Here is a 23,624-nt window from a genome sequence, read left to right on the forward strand (position 1 = left end):
TTTCGCAAAGTTAAATAATACGCATTAATTTCACACGTGAATCACATCGATGAAAATAAAATCGCGAGTGAAATTTACAAAGGAAAATGTGAGAGGGAGTAAGAATCGGTGCATATGCTAAAAGTCCCCGAGCAAAGACACGAATAATTTAAAGTTGCTTCCCACGAAGCGATTCCGTCTAAAAGAGGAGATCCTTATATTGCGAGAGCGTCCCTGCTTTTAGGTGCAGCAGGAATTTCCGAATGCGCCATTCGCGTGATATTTTAATACTTTATACCTCACGGTCCTTGCGAGTAAATCTCTGCCATGATAAGACCCGCCAGGAATCTCACCCCCGCGGAACATCCGCCGTTTATAAGAAATGTTTTCGAAGTTTATGAGGGCGACGCGAAGTCCCGGGGTATAGGGATGAACCTAAAGCCTTCTTTACCCTTTCCCCTACTCTCTCTCTTTTTTATTTCGTTTTTTGAATAAAAGCAACGCCGATGGAGGAGAGACGTCGCGTCGCAAAACTGACAATAAAATCGCGTCGTCGCTAAAATATCGTCGAAAAATGCGACGAGAAATTTTCTCTGTCGAGAGTTCGCGCCAACGACATAAGGTGAAAATCGCAATTTTACGCAGCATTACTTCTGAATTTAATTATTAGAATAATACCAAAGTCGAAATTATTCATTATTTTACACACCTGAAAATATATAATGTATTGCTTACAAAAGCACTTACAAAATGAAAAATGAACAGTCAATTACTGTAGAATATCGATCTATTCCTCGGTCACAACACAGTACAGTAACTTTTATTATAAAATATTCTCTGTGTCGTGTAAACCTCGCACATACACTATCTACAGTTGGACAAGTTGTGCAATCGATACAAGCAATTGATCAGGTTGCGAATGACAGATCGCGATGTCGTGCTTCTCTGCGATTTTATGGAGAACAAGTATATCGTACGTATGCTTATGATTTTGATCGTAATTCTACGGTGTGTTTGAACTCGCCTCGGCTAACGCAATATCCAACCTCAGCATTGTTATGACGTCACGAATTTAGACGGGGACTGGGATTAGCTATCCTCCGTATCAGACGATGCAACTCCAAACAATACGCGTACAATGGATGCATCGCGCGAGATGACACTGTGTCGACGGCCGCTCCAAATTGCGACTGTGTGATGTGACAAGGCTATATATCGTAACTTTCTCCTAATCCTCTCTGCACATTGCTCGCGCGCATAAGCAAACGACTTTTCTCATCACGTTTTCTTGCTTTCAGTTCCCTTTCTTCCTCCCTCTCCAAAAAAAAAGTAGAGTCACGACAGAGTAAAATTTTCGCGAAAATTTGAGCGTATCTTCTAAACGCTGAAATCAATTGATTCGAAGACTTCTGACCTTTGTTGCATCTTTTCTGCGCTTGATGTATGTTTATTATAGATGCAAGTCGTCTTTTTTGGTTAGAATAAAAATGGATAAGTAAAAATAGAACTAGAAAGGTAGGAAGATAGAAATAGAGAAATAGAATATGCAAGGGTGGACACTCGGAGATTGCAATCCCGTAACTCGGCGAACTGAATACCTCCGTTTTAATTCATCTGTGCTTTTCTCTTCTTTTTTGCAGGCGTACACATCGGGCTCACGTGGAAGGACACTCGTGATGCCAACTCGACGACGCTGCAGATTTCTTGCAGGAGTCAGGTGCGGAGTGCCGACGCGTTGTGTCGATGAACCTACAAGTCAACCTCCAGGTAAGATCAGCAGACATACGACCCAATGCAAAGTGCATCGTTGCATAACGCGAAATCACGTGCGCGCTCGGCGCTATTTTTCCACGCGCGGCGAATAGAGGACCGGCGGGAATGTGAAACGTATATATATATATATATATAGATATTTGTCTTTTCTTTGTTTTATGTTTGAGTATTCGCGATCAGAGTGATTTCCCGGTGGCATAACGGTTTCCCGATTCCGCGGCGGGAACGGCAGGTTTTTCCCTGCGGCGGTCGTCATTGTTCCAGCTCTTTTGCAATTAGTTATCGCCGGCGTCGTCACGCGAACCACGGCACGGCAGCCGCGCGCGGTAGTTTTACGACTTTGCGACTATCGACGTTAAATAGGGTCCGCGGCATACCGGTCGCGCCGTGTGCGCCCGGGTCGAAATAGCTCGAATAAGTGGCAGGGTATAAAGAGCGGGATAATTGTCAATTTCATCGCGAACGAGAGAAGGGACTCCGCGGCTCCCGCGCATTAAAATAAGATAAGCTTCTCCGCGCATTCTCTCCCTCGACCGTTCTTTTCCCAGCTATTAAAGCTCCCGCTCCTTCGCCTCCACCGATTACCGTTAGGGAAACGCGTTGTCGGCTGTGGCGTTCGGGAATTAAGTGTTTGGCGGAATTTCTATTATTATCTAGTTGCGACGCGACGCGATTCTCTCTCTCTCTGGCGTCCTTAGCGACAAAGGAAGAAGAAAGCGACACGCAGGCTCGCGGATATTAAGGTGTAACTCGCCTTTGAAATATACATCGCGCGAACAACGCTCACGTCTTGATAGACTGATGTACGTTTTGATGTACGTCAACTTTGCAACAACTTTGAACGTATTAAATCACGAAATTCAACAACATTTTGACTTTGTAACTTTGTAATAGAAAAGAGGATATTCTTGTTTGGAAAATACATTAATTTTTGACATGTTAATCTTATGCTGAAATTCTAAACAGAATCGTAAATCTCGTAACTTGTTCTCATAAAATTCGAAAGAACTTATGAGTAGATTTACAATTCTATATACAATTCTCATAAATGTAATGAAAAGAATTGTTTCCATCGCCGATTGTCGTGACAATCGTGAAAGTCTATCTGAACGACTACGTGTATTTCCGATACCACAAATTCAGGTTACGTCAGCAGAGGTAGCTGTGCGGCGGAATAAAGGAAGCTCTTGTGGAAGGTCGAGTGAATCGATCGGCGGGTAACGGGAGTCTCTCGAATATCGGAATAAATCACTTTCGGCGTCTATCCCGGGACTTGCGCGGGACATTGCAACTCATGTTGGAGCAATCGCGTAAATTCGTTCGTCATCGGGCTCCTCGGAACAGGGATTTAAGATTTGCTGCACGTGTTACAAGTCGTAGGCGAGAGAGTAGTCGCGCTGAGCATTTCCGCGTTGAACGTGCGAGTTTGGCGTTTGTCGTGCTTGAAATACGGTATCGGGGGGGGACTTGGCGGCGGTGCTTTAGTAATCTCGTTACATCCGTACTCGTGAAAGGTGTGTGAGGTGGAAAGTCGCGCCTAAACGAGCGACTCGTTTCCGCGGCGGGCCGCGTGCCGAAGTTCGAGCGGCGGAAATCGGACGTTAACGTAATTAAGTAATTAAAGCGCGCCGGGCGAAATCGGAGTGGCCGTTCCCATTCAACGTGTTTGCCGCGCACAACACTACGTTGAAAACCCCCCCGTTCAACTCCAGCGGCGCAGCGCGTCGCGTCGCGACGCGTCTCGTCCCGTCCCGTGCCCATCCCGTCCCTCCGCGCCCCGTCCTTTCGCGTCGCGCTTTGCCACGTCGCGCTGGCCCGTTTGTAAACTTTTGTGCGGCACAATGCAGCCGACCGACAAAAGGAGCTCATTGCGCGGCAAACGTTTAAAGGCATTAATTACGGCGGGCTTTGTGCGAGTCGCAAAAGTTAACAGCTCCGGGCATTATTTTCGTATGCTGTGTTTTGGTTCGCGAGAGAGAGAGCGCTCTTGTTTGACAACGTCGTTATTAATTTACGTTTGTGTGTGTTTTCATCCCTTTTTTCGAAACACCGCGATATATCGTCGTGCAGTATTTTTGAAATGTTGTCCCTCGTCAGTTGATTGATCATATTCGTATCGGTGCAAAACATATACCTAGGAATCATATAGGCGGTCTGTTTAGGAAAATACGCGAATAAAGCTGTGGAATTGATTTCGATCAAGACTAGCAAAAATGGAATAGGTAAATCATTCTATCACGTTGATCTATCTATTTTGTTGCACGAACACGTAAAAACAAATTTCACGTCTGTGTACCGTAACTATAAATTTATCGATTAGGATAAACTAAAGAAAGTATAACAAATTGGCTACACTTGTCCGAAAAACATTTCTTTGCAAGCTTCTTGATGTAACCAGAAGCAAGTCCCATTGTAATTTGTATTTTTGGTCGAAATTCGATTCCAAATCTTCTTTACAAAAAGAAACTACAACACTAAGAAAGGTACAACACTATACATAAATTCTTGGAAAACATGACAGAATAGGGTTTCAAAAGATCGAACGGAGACCGTTTAGTCGGGAAACCGCCAAGAGAGTCTTAAGCCGATGCACTTGCAACAGGGTCAGTTCCCTTTGTGCTTACAGGCAACCAGCTGATGGTCCCTCGAATCCATTAGGTGTACAAGTGAATTCCACCTTGCGCCTTATCCGAAACGTTCTGCTCCTAAGTACGTAAACGTGTATTAGTTATTTCGGGAAACAAATATAGATTGTTTCACGAGGTTGACGTAATGGTTCGTATTTTGCATACTTGATGTCGAATTTAGTTTACTGACGCAAGATATGTTTACTCGAATCTTTATTTCTCCGAAAGTATATCACAGCTTCTGTGAACACGTATTCGACGAGTGATTTCTTTGAATCTCGATATGATTATATAGAAGTGAATTAAAAGAGTTGATGAGAATTATAAATTAATTGACGAAAGTTTATGCACGAGTTACATCGCGTCGCATTACTGGACTATCGGCTGGACTCTGTGTGCACTAAAAAATATTCATGTATCCTCCTAGTATTTAGAAATGATTTGCGTTATTATGAGTGATAAAACGAGGAGAATATTCTCTACATTTTCCCCGCGCTGTGCAGTGCATTTTAACTCGTCCACGCATTCGTCACTCGGGATGCGTGAGAGACGCGTTAATTGACCAGTACGAGCTTCCTCTCGGAGCCGCGCGATGGTGCGTTACGTTCTCATTTATTAATGCTTTCATTTGCAAAGCCTAAAATGCAACCCCTGAAATTCAACAAGTGCTCCTCAAATCCGGAGCGAGAGAGCGAACGGTCGAACGAGCGAGCGAGCGAGCGAGTGAGAGAGAACGAGACAGTGAGAGAGCGAGTGAGCAAGAGTGTGAGTGAGCGAACGAGCGAGCCAACATCCAACCTCTATTGCGTGCGTGACACGACTGATCCACCTCGAACGCGGGGTGCGGGGCTCATCGGGGTCGTGAGGTGGGGGTTCGTTCTGTGAGGATTGGACGGGCAGTCGGCTTCGCGACGCTTCGGCCATCGTCGGCCACGATCGGATTCTGGTTTCTCCCGCGGCCGCCTAAGCGGTGTCAGCGTGTGCGCAGACCGGCTGCGCAGCAGGCGTGTGCGTTGTCCAGATTCTTTGTGCCATTCCTGGCATACCAAAAACAAGAGTGGTGACCGTGCTCGTATTTACCGGGTTGCAGTCCTGCGCGCTAATATAACACCGTGTGAATTTCGCTCGCGAAAATAAAGGCCGCCCCCGCGCTCGCGCGTGTGCCGCCACGTCACACAGCTCGTCCAGTGGTAAGTACACGATACAAAACAGTGCTGAAACGCCGTTCGCGAGAGAGCGCGTCCACGCCCGTGTGTGTCCGACGACGGCGGCGTCGTCGTCCCGTACCGTGGGCCGCGCACGAAACGGGTACGACGGCAGCGATATTACCCGCGGAGAGAGAGAGAAACACGGACGGACGGACAGACTGACGAACGAAAGAGAGCGAGACAGAGGGAGCGAGGGACGCCATGCGTCAGACGGAAAGGTGATAGACAGAGAAAGAGAGAGAGAGAGAGAGAGAGAGAGGCCGGGAGTAGCGTGTGTGTTCTTTCTGCGTGAGAGAGTGGCCGTACGAACGAGTGAATGCGCGACGCCGTTATTATCCACGAAACCGACCGACACTCGTCGCGCGCGTTCGGACGCACTTGTCAAAGCCGTACTTCCGGTGGAGGGCGCGCAAGTTACCGGTTAGGTTTACACGCTCTCTGAAAGAAGATACAGAGTGCATAGACGAAGAGAGAGAAAGAGAGTCGCATGTACGTCAGGTAGAAGGGCAAGAGAGGAATGGGAAGGGAAACAAAGAAACTGCATTGTCCATGAGCATCGGTGCAAAGTCGAGCAGTAATCGAAAGCGAGACAAATAGCTGCTCTCGGTGCCGATGCGAGCCTAGGTAGAGAGCTGTTTACGCGAAGCATTTGGTGCGTTGTGAGTCTCTTGGTGTTTACGAGCGCGCGTCGCTGTGTCAGCTGTGTGTCAGCCGGGGTTACGAGCGCGGCGCGCGATTCTACGCCGTGTACGTGCGCGTATCGCGCACACGGCGGATTCGGCGCGACGCGGCTCGCCGTGGAGGTTAGGGCGGCCCTCTCTCCATCTCGCTCTCTCCCGCGTACGACCATCGTTCGTCGACGTTGTGTGCGGTGCGGTGCGGTGGTGTGGTAAGCTGCGTGCGCGTTTCCCCGCTGCCGGCGCGCGGGGCGCCGTTGACAGAAACGCGTGCTCACCGCCTAGTCGCCCGTCCGCCAGCTCGCTAGCTCGCTCGTACATACGTTCGTTCGTACGTACGTACGTTGGTTCGTTCGTTCGCCTGTCTGTCCGTCCGTTCGTTCGCTCGCTCGCTCGCTCGCTCCCTCACTCACTCACTCACTCACTCACTCACTCACTCGTATGTCGCGCTCACGCTCTGTCCCGCGTCGTCGCTCGCCGCTCGCTTGCTTCTAGTGAATTCGTATGGTGAATTATTGATCCGCGGCGGCGTGTGCGTGCGGAAAAACCGCGTTGGTTGGAAGCCAGAGAGAGAGAGAGAGAGGACGCGGTAGGAGGTGGGAGCAGAGGAAGAGAGACAGACGCACAGATAGGTAGATAGAGAGATATCGAGGAGGGGGAGCGGTGGTAGGGAGAGACAGAGACGAATAGGGTAGCCGCGGAGTGGCGCGCGCGGTGGCGCGAGAAAGCGCTTAAAGCGAGCACACGGGGTGAGATGTGCGCTGGTTGGTGTGGTTGTATATTGTTTTGAAAAGTGTTGGCGCGCGCGAACGCACGCGACGCATCGTGTTGTGCTCGTTGCAACGCGCGAGCTTGGAAAACCGGACGCTGAGAAAGAGAGAGAGAGAGAAAAAGAGAGACAGACAGAGGGGGAGAGAGAAAGAGAGAGCCGGAATTATCTCTGCTCCGGGACGCGAGAGTGTACATTTTTGTGTCCCCCGTCATCAATCGCGTCCGTCCGTTAACCGCGTATACACACACGGCGTATGTTGTGCTCCTCCACGCGTCTTGTGTACTTCTCTCGTTGTCAAAGTGTACGTGCGTGCGTGCGTCCGTCCGTCCGTCCGTCCGTCCGTCCGTCCGTCCGTCTGTCTGTCTGACTCTTTGACCGCGAACGCGTATACGTGTGTAACGAGACCGGAGCGAGAACGCGGGAAAGGCGTGCGTCGTCGCGTGCGGGGTAATGCAGGCGTCGCGACGCGACACGCGAGACAGGACTTTCTCGACGGGAGAAGGCCGGTGAGTGTCGCGGAGTGTGAGAATTGAACACAGGAAGATCCCGGCTAATCTTCGCGCACGACAGTTTTTGCGTGGACACGCGAAAAACCGAGAGAAAGAAAGAGAGAGAGAGAGAGGCTCCCCGGGGACGTTGTCACGAGGCGGTTTTCGTCGCGGTGACGAGGAGGGTGTGTTAGTTGTGGTGTTGTCGTCGTCGCGGACCACGCCGACGACGACGACGGCGACGACGACGACGACGACGAGGAGGTGGTGGAGGAGGTGGTGGAGGAGGAGAGCGACGGGCAGCTGCGTCGTCGCGCGGACTTAGAGAACGCGAACGCGGTGTCGTTTTGTTGTACGCTCGCTAACGCGCTTCGATAATCCCGGAGGAAGCAACGTCCCACCTTCGCCACCGCGGCTTGGATGGATACTGTGCATTATTTCTGGAGTGAGTTTCTCTTTTTATCGTGTACCTGTGTATGTGTGCCTGCGTGTGTGAGTGCGAGCTCTCCGGCTCTCTGTCTGTCTGTTTGTTTCTCTCTCTCTCTCTCTCTCTCTTCCTTTCCCTTCTCTCTTCTCTGCTCTCTCCGTCTGCTGACGGGATCGCGAATACGTTCGCGAGAGAGTGCTCTTCGCGCTCTACACGGCTGCAGCCGGTTTTTGTCCTCCCTCTAGCCAACGTACACTACATCGTGAGACTTGCTATTTCGCTGCCGTCGGGCTCACGGGATAAGACACACTCACCCGCGAACAGCTGCGCGCGATCGTCACGCTATTGTTTACGCGTCTTCCTCGCGCTCTCGGCGTGTCTAACCTGACCGAGCACCTAGAATACAAATCCGTCGTTGCGACGAGCTCTGCCACTTGAGCTCCGTGGAAAGAAGCTTCGCCAGGGAGCTCTGCTTTACCTTTAAATCTATTACTTGGCTCAAGTGCGATCAAGTGAAATCGAAAATACAGAATACAATGTAAAGAAAGTACGACTTCGCGTTTATACCAGTTTACGCAAAATAATAACTTTATATCCTTGCCTTTCTTGGGATGGATCAAGAATATATATGCATTTTATGTGAAGCGTATAATCGCAGTAATATACACATATACGAATCACGAGAATTTTTAAGTTGCGGATTTTTAGAACACAGACACACGCGTTGATTGCACAGTCGAAAGTTTAGACAGTGAAAAACGGGAGCGTGTATCTCGTAAAAGATTCACTTGCGAAGTTTAAAATAAAGCCGCGCTTGAGTAGCGCGCATCACTCTCTCTCTCTCTTTCTCTTTCCCTGATCGATCATCCGGTCTCGTTTATCGAATCGTTTTCCAGACAGCATCGTTCCGATCACGGTAATTTATTTTTAATACCCGTTCAATTGTGACGATAACGCGCGCGGCGGTTAATTCGCAGATTCATCGCGCCGCGCGTCTAATTTCCCGATTCGCTCTCTCGCACTTTCGCGCGCGAATCCGCCAGGTGAGGAAAAGGGAAACCGTGATCGCATAATCTCTCTCTCCCTGTCGCACCGGTGGTTTTAGGCAAAATCGTGCGTCAAGTCTCACCTCAGCGATCTTTCTCATTGGAGCGTGACCGGCCGCTAACGAACACGAAGGGAAGAAAAATGCCGGGCGACAGTCGGTGCGCGCACGCTGCGCACGTTATCGCGGTGGGTTATCGAAAATAATTTCGCGACAACGCCACGACGTAATGCACCGTTACATAAATTTAATCGGATAACTCGTTATCGTGATGAGCGAGCAGCGAGACGCGGCTGTATGTATGTAAAGACGCGTCAGTGTTAACGGGCTGTCGATATTACTTATTCGATGCGCCACGTGCATCGATATCGCCCTCGATATTACCTTCCTGAAAGATATCGATGGGACACGGTTATCGTCGCAATCCCCGATACTAATCGACGAAGAAATTCAGTGCTGTGCTTGATGCGTGGAAATTCATCTCGCGCGCAATCAACTTGGAAAATATATACGGTGTATTTCGAAGAATTATTTCCACGTATTTCAACGCTTTCAGGCCCGTATTAATAGTCATCACTCGAAGCTTGTCTCTCGTGCGAGATGCTCAAATTTTTATTCAGAACTGAAATTCAGAAATTTGTCAGTCGGATTTTATGATATGTGTGACATCATCTCTGTAATTACGATTCAACTGAACAACTTATCTAGCCCAAGACGAAATTTTGATCCTACTTTCGATCTCGGTGTGCCATTTGACGTCTAGTTAATGAGATTCTGAAACTTTTAGTTTTAAACATCCTATATACATGAAACATTTTTTTAACATGAGAAATTAATTTGAGCAGTAGAGGATTAATTTACTAGCTACCATAAAGGTCCTCTTCAGAACCTACAGGTGGAATTTTGTGCGTTTTCTACCGTTATTCAGTGCCGAGTATTCAGTTACATTCATCTATATATTTCAGTTTCCATGTGTGTGTATTTCGCGTACACTTTTAGAAGATACTTTTAGAAGATCTTTTAGAATATACAGCACTCGAGAATCTGAACTCAAATCCGAGTATCTCACTTAAGGGAAAGTTCAACGACTATTAAACTACTTGTCGTCTATTTCTGATTTCACATTTTTGCGTACGTCGATAGAGTCAGATATTCGTGACGGAAAAACCACGAAATTCCGAAATTATTGAACGAGTCGTTCGTACGAACTTGTAAATAAGTACCCCGCTTTATGAAAGGTCGCGATCTCTCGCGCGTCGGCTTCACGTCGAATGCAGGCGTGCATCGACGTTCTTCTGATTAAAGCGCCGAACTCGAGTTCCTCTCAAACGGGCAACGAAATTCCTCCTCGCGGTCTTTTTGGAGTCGTGCGCGTCGCAGTCTTACTTTCACGCGCCGGCAAAGTTTGATTGCGAATTCGCAATCAGGAGAATCCTTCTCACAGAGAGACCCTTCGTCGGGCTGGTTCGCGAGAACCGCTGGTTCTCTTATTTTCATTCCCTCTGAGAAGTTGTAACTCGCGCGATAACAGGCACGAATATTTAATTTCGTCTGTCCCTCGACGGCCGCGCGATGATGAATAATAAAACTCGGCTTATCGATATCTCACATTCGATACGGGCCGTTATCCAGCCGATCTATAAATATCGCGTGTCCTTTGTTTACAATTTGCTGATAAGGGAGCCACTGTGATTGCACGTTGTGTATCTGTGTGTCGAGTGACTACTTCGATATCTACGCGTGGTTAATCACTGAGATAAGGATCCGTGTACGGCAAATAGCCAGCCGTACACTTCCTTTCTCGACAAACCCGATTGATCGGGAGCCGATGCGTCGATCGCGCTTTCGGGGCACGTTTCTGCAGCCGAGATGACGAAATCGTTCGAAAATACCTCGGCGACTTGCGCACGCCCTGGACGCAACGCATCGCCGAATGGCGAGACTGGGAAATTACGCGCTTTTCCGCTCGCGGTCTAGGTAAAATAAAATTGCACGCGCGGCCCGCCTTTTATTTACAGGATCATTAACCACGCACGCACAGAAAAATATCCATTGCATTAAAGAAAATGTTACTCGTTGCAAATTTCTTATAAGCTTATATATCCGAAGATCGATCATGAGTTCCTGATCCTAAGCATCACACTCATTCAAAATACATTCTGAATCTTAACAAGTTTAGCGATCAAGAATACCAAAAAGAAAAGAAAAATTCAGTTTGCTCATTGCAGTGGAAAAAAAATTTTAGTATTTATAATATATTGAGAAAAAAATATATAAAATATATAATATTTGACTGTGTGAGGTCAAAATTGACTCTTCTTTCGAGTACTTATCACAATGAGCTTATTTTAAAATTACTAACAACTATATTTTGAGTCTTATCGGAAAGATATTCCTTGTTGAAGATAAACATTACTTACAAAAGAAGAAAAGTAAACTGAAAAATGACTTCTTTTAGGTAGAGTGGTATTTTTCCGTACACACATTTACGTATGGAAACCGAGATGAGAAAGACGTGCAATCACGATCAAAAGGTCGAGAACGCGATAGCTGGAAAGAAAACTGAATATCAGTGACCAGAAGAGCTTAGATATTTTTATATCTGATAAGCCCATTGTACAGTAGCCGTAAGAGTATATAGTAACACGTAAACAGTAAGCAAACTGAAGATTGAAACAAACAGTCGATTGTTTTTGATCTGTAAAGCTGGAGACACGCAACAAACGTAAACTGTAAAGCTTAAGCGGTAAGTTGACCAAGCACAGTCGAGAATTTTTCTTACGGTTCGAGAATAATCGATTAGCTCAATTAGCTCACTGCTTATGTCTTACTGCACACTCTCTTATGGTTATTGCAGAATAGGCCTTAAATTCGCGTAACACTCGTGTTTGCGCTCCACGTCAGTCGTTTACACGCGCGTTCGAAAGCCCTGGAGAGAAAATTGGAGTAAGTCACAGGAGTGAGATTCATACCGCGCGCGATATTTTAACATCCTCCTGGCGGGCGCGCAACGTACACCTTCGGGCGTTTCTCTATTTTCCGCGACCGCGTCGCCACAACCAATTGTGCTAACATTTGCGATTCGCTTCCACTTTCTACAAACAGCGTGTCTTGGGTAGCTCACGCGGTTACGTTTGTTCCACGCCGGCCAGCAAAATTATAAATTTCCGCTCATGATACGCAAAAGCGCCGGCTTTCCCGGCGGGATGAAATTTTTGCGAATCATCCGGGCGAATAACTCGTTTTCTTCTCTCCGTGGCTCTCGCCGCAAACGCTCGAGCGGGAAATTATGACGCCGGAAGCGATCGGAAAAAACGAAAAGATTCGCCCGCAATTTATGCTCAAGTAACTTTCTGTCCGACGAGAGACTATCGCACGGAAAACTCGTCAGAAAGATGCGTGCAATATCGCCCGCCGTATATATGCAACCGCCGAAAACGAAACGTGTCGATTGCGTGAAATATTAGCGAGATTAGAGCCGAATCCGTTAGCGTTACGATTTCTTCACGTGGCACGTGCACGCTCAACCGAGTCAGTCGTGAAATCTCGGGCGTATTTTCCAACTCGACGTCGATTCGTTCGATCTGCTTCAACGTGTGAGAAACTTCCTCTCGTTTACGGCGTCATAACTCAAGACGCCCGGCGGATGCAGGTAACGCAGGTAAACGCCGACCTCCAATCGGTAGGGTCGGCTCCGATCTGACGTACAGTTTAGCGGAAAGTCACTCTTGTGGCTAGCAGGTGCGCAGGCTGTATTTCTCCTTCTCTCCGTGCCCGTTCCGTTCGTTCCTGCCTGCCTGCCGGTCGGTCGGTCGGTCGGTCGGTCGGTCGGCCAACCAACCAACCAACCAGCCAACCAACCAACCAACTAACCAGCCAGCCAGCCAGCCAGCCAGCTCGTTTCTCTTCCTCAAACGTGCTCGTGCACGCGAGCAAGCGAGCGAGTCAGCCAACCAATCAACCTAGCCTGAAGAACCGGTAGCCAGCAATCGTGGTGTATTTCGATAAATTCGATATTCGGAACCCTCTCGAACGTTTGAGCGGTGATTTTTACGAGAAATATCTTTTGATGTCTATCTAATCGTGCGCGATAAACCGATGTCTGGGAGAAGCATGACACGTTTTCTTCGGTATTTCGGTTGCGTTCCAGAAAACGTATTTGTGCCCGTCTCAACGAGCGTCTCTCTCTCGACGGGATCTCGAACGTCTCTATCGATCTCCCAATTACCTGGGGATAATTGGGCGCGCGACAGCGAGAGCCTGACGACGACCACGATGATGATACGATTCCGCCGTAATCTTTTGATTATCACAAAGTGCACCGTCGCGTTATCGTGATTCCTCTCGATAATTGTTAGTTACATCGACGAACGGCCGCGAATTACGAAATACCGCTGCCGAGGTAAACGTGACGATATTCTTTAGCGTGTTATGGTGCGCGAGTCTTGGGGCGGAGGCGCGCGGCTAAGCGAAGAAACAATATAGATTATTTTGAGTCGCTAACCTTTGGCGAAATGATCGACTCTCTTGGCGAGTCAACGAGCGAGTTGCGAGCGAGCGAGTGAGAAAGAGAGAGAGCTCTTTGAACTGCGATGCAACGGCCTTGAATGCGAGCCGCGCATTGTTAAATGAATGGATTGTTTGTATGCGCGGACAATTTTTCGCTCGCGGCTACGATTCGCCTTTCGACTCCTCCTCTGTCGAGAAGGAGCGTGCGTCTCGTTGAACTTATGTTAATTTCAATTACGCAATATATGGCAGAGAACGCACGGCTGAAACTTACAGTTGTTGAATTTAATCGTAATTTTATCAAGATGAAGAGAGAGAGACTTGCACACGGGAAACGTTCAGTTAGCATCCGCCTTTCGAGCTTTTAGGTTGCGCGAAAAGCTGCAATTTTCAACGTTAACGTCGTAACTATGAATGTCGCGGTAACGAAACGCCCGTGCCGTTTCTCCTCGTTTGATCTCCGTCGTACCTCCCCTCCGCGATCCAGACACAATGGGACACCCTATGGAAAGCTATGCGAGTTGCACAATACTGGTCTACAAGTTTCTCGTGGATATAAATAGGACGCCTCTCTCTCTCTCTTTTCCTCCCTCTCTCTCTCTTTTCCTCCCTCTCTCTTTCTCTTTCCCTCTCTGTCTCTCTTTCTCCTCTCCCGTTAGCCTACAAAGGAGCAAATGGATTATCGCGCGCCGCGACTCTCCGTCAACGACTTCTCCTCGCTCTCTTCTTTCTCCTTTTCTCCGCTTCCTCGTCCCACCTTCTCTCCTCTCTTCCTTCGTCGTTTTGCACTTCTTTTGCACGCGCGGCTCTCGGGTCGACGGTAAGCCGCGTAGCTTTCTATTTGGCGTAGACGGTGCCAAATCGTCAAGTAACTAAAATTACCGCCAAAGGTGTACGTACGCCCTCTTCCATCGGGGTTGTCGCGGCATGACCGTATATCGAATTCGCACAGTGTGCGGGATAGATAATTGCGTTACAAATTACAGCGTAGATCTGATTATTATTCGCGCGTATACGACACCAATTTCCTCTTCCCTCCTCCTCTCTTTCCCGTTTTCTCTACTCCGTTGGCGAGTTTGTGTTTCCACCCTCTCCCTTTCTTCCTCTCTACCGCTTTAACCTTTCGTGTGTTGGCGCGTAAAACAAAAGCCTCGCATAATTAATTTAATTCGCTCGGAATTTCGGCGTGGTGCGCCCGCATTTCTTAATTGCGACGCGGGGAATTAGAGTGTCCGCGACGTCGCGCGGGTACAGTCGGCTAATGACACTTTTCGCGAGTCGACGAAACGAGCTCGCGAGAGACGCGCGCGCTTTCTCGAGGAGATTAAAACGGCTGTGCGATTAATACTCTTTCCGCGCGCGGTCGTTACAATCACGCAGGGTATTACGCGATACCGCGATATGCACCTTTCGCGGTTTGCGATTTCCACCTCGCGGGAAAATCGCGCGGTAAATTTACGACAGCGGCGTTATGAGAGGCGCGGGCATAAAATATTCATTAAGTTGACGGAAGATTTTCTCCTCGATACTCTCTCGACGTGTGGCGGCTAAAGGCTCGCTTAGACGGAACCGTCTCTTTGAGAGACGACGTTGTGTAAAGATTGACTCGTGCGTGACTCTTAATCGGCAACCTCACGCCGATCTCGCGACGCTGTAAACGCGTAAAAATAATCGTCCCTTTATCGGCGACAATGCCACGATCGATGCGAGCTACACTTTTTTCGTATCTTGTCACGTCGGAGATTGAACTCGCGTTTTAATTTTGCATCTTATCTCTCGCGATTATAGCAGGCGATTAAATTTATGACTCCATGTCGCACTTGGATGTCTAACCATTCGATGAAGTTGACATTTTTATGATGTCTCTTTATGATGCGTGTACGATCTTCGCGATGACTATAATGATGAATTGTGTTAACTCGCGTCTACCTCACGGAACGTCATATCGTGATTTTATTTGACGCGCCCTGTGATATGCAGCACGCTGAAATAACATCGTAACGACAGATTGTGCCGGAAAAAAGAAGAGAAAAAAGAAGAAAAAAGAAGAGAAATTATATTTTATATAAACAGGCATTAAGTTGAGCTTCTCGCGCAGTTTTAGCGAATAGGGACCTGCGCGAAAGGTCGCCATTCGTGAACCGATTTGCGAAAGGTCGGACGTCACGTTGTCGGATTTTATGTATCTAAACCGGTGGAACCAGCCGGCCGGATTAAAAAGCGATTTAAAGTCCTGCTCGTAACTTTCGAACGACTACGAGGCAGTAGTCGCGTCGCTCCAACTTTTCCCGCGCGTTCGCCTGCTCTCGCTCGCTCGCTCGCTCGCTCGCTCTCTCACGCAACGATGTATGCACGCACACACATACGTACATACGTGGGGCTGATTAAGCAACGCATGATTAATATCGTTTATCAGTATCGTCGATTAGACGTAATCGACTTGTGTTACGCACCCGACTGGTTTTGGCGACGCGTGAGTCACGCGTCGTCCTTCGCGCGTTCGTTACGAATATAATCCTTCGTGCTCCTCACATACACTGCGTAATATATATACACGGAATCGTAATAGAAAATCATTCCTTTCGGATTACTCAAAGGAGCGCGCGAGATTCGAGGCGTATACGCGATATCTGTACGGAGTACAGAACTGCATTGTAATTTTTACTACAGTATTTTCTCCGTGTAATGTAGTTAACTCTTCACGTGCAGTCATATCTTTTAAGAGATATAGTCTACACTGAGAGAAAAATGTATGATATTTGGAACTATAATGGCATAGTAAAAAGATTATAGTTAAGAATATCTTTTTTATAGTAAATATTATCATAATGTTTGTAATATTTACAATATAAGCATGGTGTAATTGACTCATATAAAACTTTTACCAAGAACTATAATTATTTGAAATAAAAAACATAATAGCAAAGCAGCAAATATTAAATGATAAAAAAAATTAACTATTTTATATAGTTAGTACAATTGGAATATTTGGAAAATATGGGTACATGTAACTATATTCCCAAAACGTGCTTTACTATACGCATAGAATAATAAGATGGTGACTATAAATGTGTATTCATTCTGCTATATCTTCGTATTTAGATGAACTATAAATATATGTTTAAGGCCAAAACGAACTATAAAATATAGTGAGATTATAGTTATTCCAACTATTTTTTTCTCTCAATGTAGGTCTGTCGGGCAACTTTGAGAGTTACGTTCTGGTATAACCGGGGAAATCCGGTAGGAATCTCGCGGTGCGAAAGACCATTCCATTGCGACGATTCCGCACTGAGTAAGCGAAGAAACAACAGAATCGATAACTGCTATCGGTATCGCGAACGCATGGGGATACAGGACGGTTGGCAATGCGTGCGTTTATCTGGCAGTTTAATGCTAACAAACGCATGCGATTCGATCGCGTGTCGACTGTGCATTGAATGAGAGTGGGAGGAGGAAAGGGAGAGAGGGTAAGGGAGAAAGAGAGAGAAACAGAGAGCAGAGTACGCGAGGCTCAGCTCTCCCCTGGAGGGAGTCGTGCGGGCCAGAAAATCATGGGGTGGCTTTGCCACCTGGTCGACCACCCCCTCTCCGCTGCCACAGAATGCACAGACAAGCACACACACACACATACAGAAGCGCGCGTATACACAGTCAGTATATTCCCCTCGCGATTGTCTGCGCCCTACACGTCTTTCTCTTTCTCCCTTGACCCCCCTCTAAAATAATGCAACACGCCACTACGATCCGTCTGCATACCAGCCGAGATCACGCGATTCGCTCGTACGTATCGGTCACCCGGTATGGACTGCCCTTCGTAACTACCTGTCCTCCGGACTCGTTCGGATTCGAGCGTGGTGCTCGATTTCTCTCCCTTAGTGGCTCTACCACCATGCCAATTGCAGATATGCGAGATACGCAATATTGTGCGCGGCGCGACGACGGTAGGATAATATTTCTTCGATTTATGCGCGGTTCTGTGCCGTGCGTACATGTATATGTGTGTATGTATGCATTACGGATTATGTAGCACGATACGCTGTAATCTAGGCATCTTATAAGGTAAAGACGCAAGAGTTCGCTCGGCCATTTCGCGTTCTACCTAACGCGCGTTCCCTCGCTCGAGCGTCTCTTGTCGCTTTATAGATTCAATAAACATTTACCCTTATCGTATAGCGCTACATATTGAGCACGCGTTTCTCCTGTAAGAGTCCTTCAACGCTCCATCGAACTCTTGCTTGAGCACCCTATTTTTCACGCGCAAAAACGCGCTATATCGTTTCCTCCCGGGGAAGTTCCGTTACAAAGTAACACGCATGAGTATATTTGTCTTTTCTCAATTAAAGATCAAAAATGTGTTACAGTAAGAGAGAGAAATAACATCTTGTACAAGCAACAAGCATGACAATTTGTAAACTTAACACGACGAGCGTACTGTATTCGATAGTTCAAGTTACAGATAACAATCCAATGTTGCAAGAATTAAGTACAATGGGTTGCAAACGGGATTTAGACACAATGAAGTTTGGAGCTCTTACCAAACTGTCAAAATTGAGAGTCAATTACTGACAAGTTTGTCCAGTAAATATATTATTAATTATTATTATTATTATTAACTGGCTTAAACTATTCGCGCGGTTATCGTAAAGTGTCAAAAGAGTGAAATCAAGAACTTGGAGTATCTAAGTTGCATGTAACTTGTATTTTCCGCAGGATTCTAGAGAGTAATTATGCAAAATTCGGGTCCAGACCGGTCAAAAGATTGAGAAGTTTACAGGGAACAGACATTTTATTTTATATATATAAATTATTAGTCTCGTTATTATCTGTTATTATTTAATATCTCTAATTAAATTATTATTGCGTAAGTTCATTGTGGTAATGACTTGATTTGGACAGTTTGGTGAGCTTCCACTTGATTGTGTCAATAAACCGTTTTACAACCCGCTATACAGTTATAAATAAAGAGAGAGAAAAAGGGGGATGAAGAGAGCCAGACGAGCTACGCGACCGTGTGCGTGCATGTCGAGATTTATTGTCGTTCGGCGACGATAGATGCGTGATATTACGTTACGATAATTGTTTTTGATGCGAGAGGCGTGTCGCAGGTAGCCGGCTGGCGCCCATCATTTCCACCCGGTATACTTTTACGTCTCCGCGAGAGCAACAAGCATCAACAAACACTGGTCCAGATCGCAGTTTAGATAACAAAGACGCGGCTCTCTCTCTCTCTCTCTCTCTCTCTCTCTCTCTCTCTCTCTCTCTCTCTCTCTCTTTCCACTTCGTCTGATCGATATACCTGCAGCACGCTTCAGCAAGGAGAACTGTCGAAGAAGCGGGGGGCAGTGATCATTACTTAGTTCTTACCCTTAGCCTGGAGCCCGAAACAAACTCTGAAAAACGTTTAACACTCGTTTAACCAAACATACAGATGCGATACTTTCACTCTGTTCTCTCGGAGGATCCTCCGCGAATACCTTCACCTCGGAATGACGATTTTTCCTTTCCTTCCTACGTTCTGTATTTGCAGTCTCGTACCTTCAACTCCGCCTCGCATTTGAAGGCGGAAATTGCGACGAGGATAATTTTGCTAACGCGCGTGGCGCGCGCTCTTGACGCACGCGTAGGGATAATCGCGCGGATCAATCGACTAGAAAGTCTCGGGAGCGTGAAAAAAATCTCGCTCGATAGCGGATTTCTCGCCGCGACGACCTCGGAGAGGAGCGGTATCCAGCCGGGTCCTCCCCTAAGGTGGCTAATTATCACTTGATATTTTCTATAGAAAGATCCGGGAATCGCGCACCGCCGCCAGGGTGTCCGAGGGGGCAGGGTCGAAAAGATATAAACAACGACCATTGCCGCCGTACAATGGCCGCTCTTATCGTCGGCTGAGAGACGTGATTTAACGCGCGAGCCGCGGCGTATCGGCAGGTCGACCGGTTAACTAGAAAGTTGAAATATCTGCAGGAAGTCGTGCCGATGGATTTCTCGTATGAGTCGGTCTAGGAGCGATCTCGATCGGCGAGGTCAGCGTGCGAGCGATTCGCCAAGGCAATCGAGAAGTTCCTCATAGGAGAGAAGCCTTGCGGTTATGTGCACACACGCACGCACACACATATGTGCGCGAGCGCCCGTGAAACGTACGATCGAACCGTTAAAACGTAATAGAAATATTTTAACGCGAGGAGATTGTTATTTTTCCCTTCTTTTTTTCCTCAGTTAGTCGTTCGCCTTGTTGGAGCAATTTCTCGCTTCGAGTGTCACCAGTTAGGCCAGGGGTCGTATTCTTGATGCGTATTCGAATGTTAAATACACGTTTCTGATTCTCGACCTGAAACATCTTTATACGCTTGCGTAAGAAAAGCGAAACTCGAAATAAAAAGGATATACTTAGCGTGTGAATGAATACACGGCAAAAATACGGCCTCACATGTAAATTTGAGATTATTGTCAAAAACACTTCAAACGCGCGGGACGAAGTTTAGCGGCTGGGGAACGATTTTTTTTAAGCAAGTTTTCTCTCTCTCCCTTCTGCATCTCTCTCATCACCTTGAAATTAATAATTTATTCAGAATGAAAGAACGCTAAGAATTTAACGTCGGAATTATCTCAATGAGACATCTTGCGTCTCCCCGCTCGTCGAAATTGCTCGGAAACGTTTTTAAACGTAAAATATCTGGCGCACGCGGGCTCAACAGCGTGATATGTCGTTACGACACACTCGCTTTATCCAGTTACCTGCAGACGGTACGAACCAAGAGTCGAAGTGAGACGACACCGCGAGAGACGCGAGTGCTGATTTTATTTCAAGGATGAATAGGAGCTTATAGCCTCGGTACTATTTCCAGCGGTCCATTAGTTCGTTGGCTAGGAGAGGAAAAATGTAATAAACCGCGACACGTCGCGTCTTCCAGCGGCGATATAGAACCTTCCGCGCGGGAGAAAAATTAAATTGCTTCGCCTTCTCTCTTTTTCCGACCTCGCGCACTCTTCGTCCTTCTTCTTTTTCTCCTCTTCCTCCTCGTTGTGAGTAACGTGGATTCACGATTCGCTATTCAAGCTGGCAGTGCTCCCGCGTGGAAAATTCTTGCTTCCGCATCCTTCCGCGTTCGCGCGCGCCTTCGTCTACAAATGATGATGAATTAATCTCGATAGAAATCGGTTGTTGCTTGCCTGAGAAACTTTCATCTTACTTTCGGCCTCAACATTCAATCTGAGGCCTATTTTAATACTCCGAAGCCTATACATCAACCTCTTTTGATTCTAATAGTTTCGCCAAAAGGAGGAGGTCCTTTTAGAAACCTACAAGGTTAGCAATTTGCGTGTTTCCTACTATTTAGAAGTGTTAAATGGGATTCCAGTTTTTATATGCATTCAAGCGTACATTGGCCCTTCAGAACATACAGAATATACGACTCGCGCGTTCGTTTAAATTTACGTGTCACGTTGAGTTACGGAGGCAAGTTTTCGAGTAGTCTGCCGTTTCGAAACGAAGCTACGATACGATGATCAAAATTAAATCAATAATTATTCGCAATTTGGAAGTTTTTATAAAATGCTTTTATACTAATGAGAGGAAGAAAAAGACACATGCACGACAGTAAAACTACCCAGCAGTGACATAATGCATGGGAACGTTATCGAACACTTTCCGGCCGTGCCGTCTCGCGCGTCTTAATTAATGCGCACGCTTTGCAAACTATTTTCGCACGATCTATGCGGAAATTCGATCGAGGTAAGCGAAACGTGATGGAAACGAGTTTTACAGTTACGGCCTGGTGTTTACGAGGATCCTCCCTGCTCTCTCGGCATAAACGTTATTTGCGCGTGCAAGAGCCGTGTGTTGTTCCTCCCCTCCCTCTCATCCTCACTCTCTCCGTCTCCTTCTTCGTTCTTTCACGACTGTTACCACCAGCGTCGTTGCTGTTGCCGTCGTCGTTGTCGACGAGAAGGAAGAAATGGAGGAGGAGGAGACGACGACGACGACGACGACGACGACGACGACGACGACGACGACGACGACGACGACGACGACGACGGCGACGACGAGGGTGACGGCGGCGGTGGCGACGGTATTGCATTAACACGCTCGAATGGAAATTGCAGCGTCCTGGTCATCCCGACGTTTCGTGGGCGCGTTTACGACGTCGTTTCCCCCGGTTTTAATGAACAATGAGAGCGACATGAGAGAGCGAGGGAAGGAGAGGGAAAGAGATAGCCAGCCGCGTTCCGCTCGAGCGTCGTCGAATCGCGCGGATCATCCGGGTTAAGACGAGCGTTGATTAATATTTCTAACGTTGGCAATGTGTCAGGGAGAATCGCGAGGATTCAACTCGCCCGAGCGCATCGATCGAAATGCAGCGAATGCAGTTCCGATTTTTAAAAAATACACATTCTTATCATGTTTTCAAAGTTATTTTCATGCCCGCGTGTCGACTCGAACATACACGTAAACGCATGAAAGCAACGGAATTATTTCACGCGATTTTTCACAAATATTTTCTAATAAAAAGTTGTAGCATTCTAATAATATTTTTTTCTAACAAACGGTTCTATTGTTCTAATAATAGAGCTTGAATATTTTTCTAATAAAAAGTTCTATTGTCCTAATAGGAACTTGAAAATTTTTCTAATGAAAAGTTCCATTATTCCAATAGTAGAAGTTACAATAGAACTGTGATATTTCTCTAACAAAGATTCAAGCAAATAGTAAAATTCGCCTGCACCGTGAAGCTTATCCAACATTTCCATGTTTGGAAGTTTACCGTCTTACATGCGTCGGGACTTTGTTCTCGCTGGTATCACGATTTGTTTGCGATGTCGAAGTTGGAGTTTTATCGGTGTCAGTTCGTCGACAGGGGGCTTCTTTGGCGTGTTACTCGTGCTTCGCAGAACCATGCTCGCTCGCTCGCTCGCTTGCTTACTTGCTTGCTTGTTCGCTCGCCTCTGTTCACCGTGGAAAATCGCTGACGAGGGGAACTTTCTAAGTGCACGCCGCATAATCCATCGCATGTCGAGCCGCCGCTATGTACACACACGCGTTGGCGCGCGCGCGCGCGCGTGTATGATCAACTTTCGACCTCGATGGAAATGTAACAGGTAGTCCCTCTTTCTCTCCGCGGCGAGGAGATCCGAAAGAGAGCCGCGTGACTACGCTCGAATTATACGTACGTAATATTTTATGCAACTACTATGTGTTCGCGCGTTCGCCGTGCCGCGCCAAACAAACAAAAGATCGTTATTGCGTTTGTCGATTCGCCATCGATTTACTCGACGTTGCGCTCTGGCGAATTCACGCAATTCGCACGTGCGCTGCTTTTCTCCGGGCGGATATGCTGAACTGCCATTGTTTAGCTCTTCACGCGTAATCGTAGGATTTTCCGCGGAAACTGCAAGGTTAATTAGGAGAACTTTAGGCACATATTCATACCGCAAACGCAAACAATGTTCCTTCACTCGGCAGATTTCCAACGACAAACCGCGCGACGCGATTACGTCAGGCAACCGATATATCGTGGACGCGCTATTTTTCGCTCGCATACCGCGATCGCGTCGATCGACACCTCCCGGTGGCGCGGCTCCTCGACGAGCAGTGTCCTTTGGCCCGGCGAGCATTGATTCGCTATAGTTGCTCGCGACTCTCATTGTTGCCGCGCAAGAAAAAGAATTGGGTAAGATGGTCGACGGCATTAGATGCAAATCCTCCTTCGACAATGGAGCTTGATTAATTTTAATGACGCAGGCTGTTGAGCACACGAGGGACACGCAACGTGCCCGAATAACCCAGTTGTATACACGGAGAAAATATTCCAATGAGAATCACAACGGAATTTTTCTCAATTTTGATCGTACACAATTTTGAGCGAAGTTACGACACACTTGATAAAAAGTATTGTGCACGTTTGACTGTTTGTTACAAAATTATTGTTACTGAATATTTCTTTCGTATATCAGGTACATTGAGAAAAAAATATTTTTAACATAATTAGCCACAATTTTTTCCTTCTATTCTTATTAGTGTCGGCTTCTGTCGCTCGTTACATCGATTAAAATTCGCGATCGTAACTTTGTCCACGTGTTATGTGGCGAAAGAGAGAGAGAGAGGGGGGGGGGGGGGGG

At 47.0% G+C, this 23,624-nt stretch overlaps 1 protein-coding gene and 1 long non-coding RNA gene across 9 annotated transcripts in view; one reads left to right on the plus strand and one right to left on the minus strand.

The window, feature by feature from the left end:
- Positions 1-23,624, plus strand: part of LOC116852389 (protein scalloped) — a 200,663-nt gene that overhangs the window by 5,809 nt on the left and 171,230 nt on the right. For 3 of the 8 annotated variants that reach the window (XM_032832707.1, XM_032832716.1, XM_032832698.1), the window contains one exon: positions 1,620-1,746. In XM_032832707.1, coding sequence (XP_032688598.1) covers positions 1,656-1,746 — 91 coding nt within the window. In that variant the 5' untranslated portion in view covers positions 1,620-1,655. Of the gene's footprint in view, positions 1-1,619; positions 1,747-5,341; positions 5,570-7,591; positions 7,970-23,624 lie in introns of those variants that run through there. The other 5 variants (XM_032832735.1, XM_032832771.1, XM_032832743.1 and 2 more) reach the window with 4 other exon arrangements.
- Positions 775-6,748, minus strand: LOC116852461. The gene is made up of 3 exons (XR_004379781.1): positions 6,702-6,748; positions 4,377-4,457; positions 775-1,728 (listed from the first exon to the last, which is right to left on the minus strand). It is a non-coding gene; the product is annotated as an uncharacterized LOC116852461 (long non-coding RNA).

This window comes from Odontomachus brunneus, unplaced genomic scaffold, assembly GCF_010583005.1.
Source record: "Odontomachus brunneus isolate Ranch 3 - 2012 unplaced genomic scaffold, Obru_v1 Obru_scaffold_006, whole genome shotgun sequence".
NCBI lineage: Eukaryota > Metazoa > Arthropoda > Insecta > Hymenoptera > Formicidae > Odontomachus > Odontomachus brunneus.